General features: G+C 47.8%; 1 protein-coding gene across 1 annotated transcript; it reads left to right on the top strand.

Moving 5' to 3' along the window:
• Positions 1 to 2,375: 2,375 nt before the first annotated feature.
• LOC123455832 (ATP synthase subunit d, mitochondrial-like) lies at positions 2,376 to 6,196 on the top strand. The gene is made up of 3 exons (XM_045137765.1): positions 2,376 to 2,429; positions 2,646 to 2,766; positions 5,766 to 6,196. Exons 1-3 carry the CDS (start codon positions 2,376 to 2,378, stop codon positions 6,194 to 6,196), a joined length of 606 nt encoding a protein of 201 aa, XP_044993700.1.
• The last annotated feature ends 322 nt before the right edge of the window (positions 6,197 to 6,518 follow it).

The following is a 6,518-nucleotide window of genomic DNA, read 5'->3' as shown; positions in this document are numbered from 1 at the left end:
TTCTCCAGCCCCTGGTAGAGGTTTCTGACCTGGAACTCACTCTATGGTCCCAGACTGGCTTCAAACTCCCAGGTATCCTCCTACCTCAGAAGTGCTGGGAGTAAAGGTGTGCACTACCATGCCAGACTCCTGTGGTAGAGCTTTCATCCCAGCACTTGGGAGGCAGAGGTAGGTGGATTGCCATGAGTTCGAGGACACCCTGAGACTGCATAGTGAGTTCCAGGTCAGCCTGGACTGGAGTGCGACCCTACTTCAAAAAAAAAAAAAAAAAACAAAAAAAACCAGTGCCCATTTTTACAGCTTCCTATTCTTGTTTTTAATAGGAAAGACCTAATACAAACATTCTAATACACGTCTATTCAAATAGTTAACTAGCAGTCCTGCCAGGACACAGGCCTTACTGCTGGGGAATGGTCTAGAAGGCTCAGCTGAGCCAAGCTGACCTGAAGAGCTGAGTGATTGCTGAGGGCAACCCAGCAGGAGGAGTGGCATCAGGGGCCAGTAGCTATTTGCCAGCTGGTTTGGAAGAATTTCACAATCTAATTACTGGTGTACACTTAGGTAAGCACAAGCCTGGCTATAGCCTTGCTTCTTCACGAAGTCCAGATGCCAGACATGATGGCCGGCGCCCAAGCTTTTGTTCTGGACCAGGAGATAGATAGATTGAGGATGACAAAGCAAGAAGAGAGAAATCTGTCCCAAGTACCCTGGAGCCTGGAGGCTGAGGCAGGAGGATTGGTTGATCCCTAGAGTTCAAGGCTGTGGGGTTTTGCTATGTATTTCAGATTGGTCTTTTTGTTTATTATTATTACCATTGGATTTTCTTTTTGTTGTTGTTGTTGTTTTTTGAGGTAGGATCTCACTCTAGCCTAGGCTGACCTGGAATTCACTATGTAGTCTCAGGGTGGCCTCGAGCTCTCGGCGATCCTCCTACCTCTGCCTCCCAAGTACTGGGATTAAAGGCGTGCGCCACCATGCCTGGTTTTACTATTGGTTTTTCGAGGTAGGGTCCCACTTTAGCCCAGGTTGATCTAGAATTCACTTAGTCTCAGGCTGGCCTTGAGCTCATGGCGAGCCTCTTATCTCCACCTCCTGATTGCTGGAATTACAGGCGTGCGCCACCACACCTGGTTTTATTTTATTTAATAAATAAATAAATATTTTATTTAATAATTTTATTTATTGGTAAACAGAGAGAAAGAGAGAGAGAATGAGCATGCCAGGGCCTCCAGCTACTGCAAATGGGCTCTAGATACATGCATCACTTTGTGCATCTGGCTTTATGTGGGTACTGGAGAATTGAACTCAGGTCATTAGGCTTTGCAGGCAGGCGCCTTACCTGCTGAGCCATCTCTCCAGCAGGGTTCAGGCTGGCCATTAGCTTCCCATGCAGCCAAGGCTGACTGCTGACTCTGCAGCCTTCACTGGCCATGTGCTGGCATTACAGGCGTGCACACCACCATACCCAGCACCCCAGGTAATCTTTCTATCGCAGATAGAGAGAGAGAGAGAGACAATGGGTGCGACAGGGCTTCCAGCCATTGCAAACGAACTCCAGATGCATGTACCCCCTTGTGCATCTGGCTAATGTGGGTCCTGGGGAATTGAGCCTCGAACCGGGGTCCTTAGGCTTCACGGGCAAGTGCTTAACCGCTAAGCCATCTCTCCAGCCCTCTCTCTTTCTTTCTTCAAGGAAGTGTCTTGCTGTAGCCCAGGCTGACCTGGAATGCAATATATAGTCCCAGGCTGGCCTCAAACTCACAGTGATCCTCCAACTTCTGCCTCCTGAGTGCTGGGATTAAAGGCGTGAACCACCTGGTCCCATGCTAGTCTTTTAAAAATATATTTCTTTTCTTTTTTTTTTTTGTTTTTTTGAGGTAGGGTTTTTTAACTTTTTAGTTTTTATTTTTATTTATTTATTTGAGAGAGAGAGAGAGAAAAGGGAGTGGGCATGCCAGGACCTCTAGCTGCAAAGGAACCCTTGATGCATGTGTTACCTTGTGCATCTGGCTTACGTGGGTCCTGGGGAACTGAACCAAGGTCCTTTGGCTTTGCAGGAAAGTGCCTTAACCGCTAAGCCATCTCTCCAGGCCCCACCTCCTTTTTCTGAGGCAGGGGTCTCTCACTGAACCTGGAGCTCACTGACTGAGGTAGACCATATAGCCAGGAAATGTCCCTGTCTTACTTCTGCAGTGCTGGGGTCACAAGCATGCGTCACCACCCCTGGCAGTTTGTGTGGGTGCTGAGGCTCTGGACTCAGGTCCTCATGTCTGTGTGCTCGTCACTTTACACCCAAAACCTTCACTGAGCTATCTCCCCAGCCTCTGGACCTTTGTAGTTCCTTATTGTCTCAAGCTGGGCAAGGGCACGCAGACATGCAGGAGCCCATCCCGTTCTTTCTGGAGGTGTACCTCATGTCAGAAGAGCACGTTGATTTTGCTCTCAGAATGATAGGTCATAGCAAAACCACAGAACTCAATTCCAGATTCTTCATGGTCAAGGGACCTGAGCTGCAGGGTTCCGTGTGCAATGTGTCACACAGTGTCCGTCGGTTACAGCTGCCTGGGCCACATCTAGGGATGTTTTCTTCTGTCTTCCACTCCTGAGGTCATCCATCCTGATGTCCTGGTCCCCTTCCAACACAGGGAGCCCACTTCTGTGATTCTCAGGCTGCGCTGGTGGAAGCGAAGAAAGGAGCTCATGTCATGAAACAGGCGAGTGCAGATCTGGTGGCCCTCAAACTTCAGGAGAATCCTCCTGCCCCGGGTTCCGGAGTGCCAGGATGACAGATGACAGATCTGAGGCACAAGGCTCCGCGGAGTGTTGCCATCTTGGGGGAGGCAACTTGGACTCAGAGTAGGGTATAAGCTTCCAAGTCTAAGGCCAGCAGAGACATTATGATGGAAATCTCTAGGCAACATAAAGATTCAGAGTACCCCAACTCCCAGCCTCCTTGACTCCAAGGATATTTACAGCTGAAATCTATGACCAAAGCAGGGGATTTTCTCAGTCCGCTGCCCCGAGGGTTGGGATAGGTGATGTTGTGGTGGCCAGTGATCTGCTGAGATGATGTATTCATCATCCTGAGGAAGTCAACAGATCTGGAAACCTACATGGTGACACACGTCGATAATCCCAGCACGGGCGGGGGGTGGGGGCGGTGCTGGAGAGATGGCTCAGTGGTTAAGGCAGAAGGATCAGGAATTCAAAGTTAACTTTGTCCACATAGCAAGCTCTAAGCCAGACTGGGCTACACAGACCCTGTCTCCAAGCAAAGCAAAGCGAAACAAGACAAAATAAAGCAAAAACAGAAAAATCCTATCCACAACCCAGACTAACAGAACCTCATGGTGAGCACCAGCCTGGCCACTCGTACAGAATTATCTGACCGAACAGTGACCAGACAGGTCCAGCAAGTCATAGAGTGTACTCAGGGTGGTGGCCTTGACACAAAGAGGTGTTATGTGATGGCATCAGAACTAGAGGGCCCCAGGGCAGCTCTGTCCCTGATGGCTGTCTGCCTTGGGCACTGGGGACATTCTTCCAGCCAAGACATGGCCTAGACTTCAACTGAAATGGTCTTAAGATAGAATCCTGGTTCTGCCGGGGTGAGGGGAGACCCCAGGTAACTCAGCCTTGCTGAGACTCAAGTTTTCTAGTCTGCAGAGTAAGGATGATCCAACCTCATTATACTTGACTTTAGCCAAAAGGTTGAGAAGCGATGATCAAACCTAATTTAACCTTATTTCAAAGATCAATGGCATATGCCAGACATATTAACAGGCAGTCAGATTTTATTTTATTTTATTTATTATTATTGTTGTTATTATTTTGGTTTTTTGAGGCAGGGTCTCACTGTTGCTCAGGCCAACCTGGAATTCACTATGTAGTGTCAGGGTGGCCTCGAACTCATGGTGATCCTCCTACTTCTGCCCCCCGAGTGCTGGGATTAAAGGCGTGCGCCACCATGCCTGGAGAAATTTTCTTTTTTCTTTTGTGGTGTTGCACATGATAGGCAAGCATTCTACCACTGAACCACATTCAGCACTGTTTTTTGGGTTTTTTATACTCAGCTATAAATTTTTTAAAAAAATATTTTATTTATTGATTTGCGATTAGAGATTGAGAGAAGAGAGACAGAAAGAAAGGATGTGTACACCAGGGCCACCAGCCATTGCAAACGAACTCCAGAAGCATGTGCCACCTTGTGCACCTGGCTTTATGTGGGTACTGGGGAGCTGAACTAAACCAGGTTGTTAGGTTTTGCAGGCAATTGCCCTAACCACTGAACCATCTCTCCAACCCCAACCAGGACTTTTCTTTGGTATAAAGATTAAAGCAAAAGCACTTTATTGTTGATTCAAACTAGTGTGTTTGGGAAATGGGTCTATGTTTTATTTCTCTTGTGTTCTCGAAGGCCAGACAGATAGCAGAGCTTTAGTTTAGTGACGTGGAGCATTAGCGTAGTGACTCAATTTTGCATTTTTTTGTTTGTTTGTTTTGTTTCTCCAAGGTAGGGTCTCACTCTGCCCAGGCTGACCTGGAATTCAGTATGTAGTCTCAGGCTGGCCTCGAACTCGTGGAGGTCCTCCTACCGCTGCCTCCGAGTGCATGCACCCCCAATAGTATGCGCCACCATGCCTGGCTTTCATTTTGCTTTTTGTTTGTTGGGATTTGTGTGTGTGTGTGTATACAGTATGTGTGATGTGTGTTGTGTGTATGTGTGTGTGCAGATGTGTACACCCTGTGAGCACATGAAAGGACGAGACCAGAGGAAGGTCACTTATGGCCCTTGCCCTTATTTTCTCTCACTCAACCCAGCTCACCATTTAAAAAAATATATTTACTTATTTGAGAGAGATAAAGAATATAGGTGTGCCAGAGGCTCCTGGCCCTGCAAACTAACTCCAGACACATGTACCACTAGACGCATGTGCCACCTTGTTATCTGGCATTACGTGGGCACGAGGGAACCAAACCCAGATTGCCAGGCTATAGGCTGTGTAAGCAAGTACCTTTAACCACTGAGTCACCTCTCAGGCCTCTAGCTCATTATTTTTTGGTTAGACTGGCTGACCAGTAAGCCCCAGGGGTATATGGCTGGAGGTAGCCATGTATTCCTACAATCCCAGTGTCGAGGGGGTGGAGGCATGAGGCTCACTGGGGCTTACCGGAGCTCAGAGGCAACCCCTGCTTCCACCTCCCTCCCATTAGCTTCCAGGGACACTGCCCAATGCCAGGCAGAAGGCATTCAGTGAGCCTGGCACCAGGCAACAAGGCTGCTGAGAGGGTATGTATAAAGGTACCAAGGTCTGGCCAGGACGGAAGTAGACGTGCCACACACAGGGGAGGCTTTCAGCACCGTCTCCCTGCTGTATCCATGACCAGGGCACAGGCGCACTCTTTGTTTAACTTAAAAAAAACATATTTTTGCCACTACTTGCTGCGGGGGACTGGACTCCGCCAGGGTCGGTGAAGGATCCCAAGATGGCTGGGTGCAAGCTTGCTCTAAAAGCTATTGAGGGGCTGGAGAGATGGCTTAGCAGTTAAGCGCTTGCTCGTGAAGCCTAAGGACCCCAGTTCAAGGCTCGGTTCCCCAGGTCCCACATTAGCCAGATGCACAAGGGGGCGCACATGTCTGGAGTTCGTTTGCAGAGGCTGGAAGCCCTGGCGTGCCCATTCTCTATCTCTCTCTCTATCTGTCTTTCTCTCTGTGTCTGTCGTTCTCAAATAAATAAATAATAATAAAAAATTTTAAAAAAAAGCTATTGATTGGGTAGCTTTTGGGGAAATCATACCCCAAAACCAAAAGGCTATTGCCAACTCCCTGAAGTCCTGGAATGAGACCCTCAGCACCAGGTTGGCTGTCCTGCCCAAGAACCCACCAGCATTTGACCGGGCTTACTACAAGGCCAAAGTGGCCAAGGCAGGCTTGGTGGATGATTTTGAAAAGAAGTATAACGCCCTGAAGGTTCCTGTGCCCGAGGATAAATACTCTGCCCAGGTGGATGCTGAAGAAAAGGAAGATATGAAGCACTGTGCTGAGTTTGTGTCTCAGTCAAAGATCAGGATCCAGGAACTGGAGGCCCAGCTAGAGAAAATGAAGAACATAGTTCCCTTTGATCAGATGACCATCGAGGATTTGAATGAAGCCTTTCCAGAAACCAAATTAGACAAGCCAATTGAGAACTTATAAGTTTTGAGTCCCGTGGGACACTCTGCTCTGACCCTTACAATACAAATTCTGGACATTAAAAATAAAAGAGGATTATATATTAAAATATATATATATATTTCAAGGTAGGGTCTCGCTGTAGCCAAGGCTGACCTGGAATTCACTATGGAGTCTCAGGGTGGCTTCAAACTCATGGTGATTCTCCCACCTCTGCCTCCCGAGTGCTGGGATTATAGGCGTGCACCACCACTCCAGTCCCTTAACTTTTTTTTTTCTTTTTTTAAATTTAGAGAAACATTATTCGTATAAGAGGAGATAGTTTGAAGAGCTCCTGCCCATGAGA

The sequence above is a fragment of the Jaculus jaculus genome, chromosome 18 (genome assembly GCF_020740685.1).
Source record: "Jaculus jaculus isolate mJacJac1 chromosome 18, mJacJac1.mat.Y.cur, whole genome shotgun sequence".
NCBI lineage: Eukaryota > Metazoa > Chordata > Mammalia > Rodentia > Dipodidae > Jaculus > Jaculus jaculus.
This window is presented reverse-complemented; position numbering and strand designations above follow the sequence as displayed.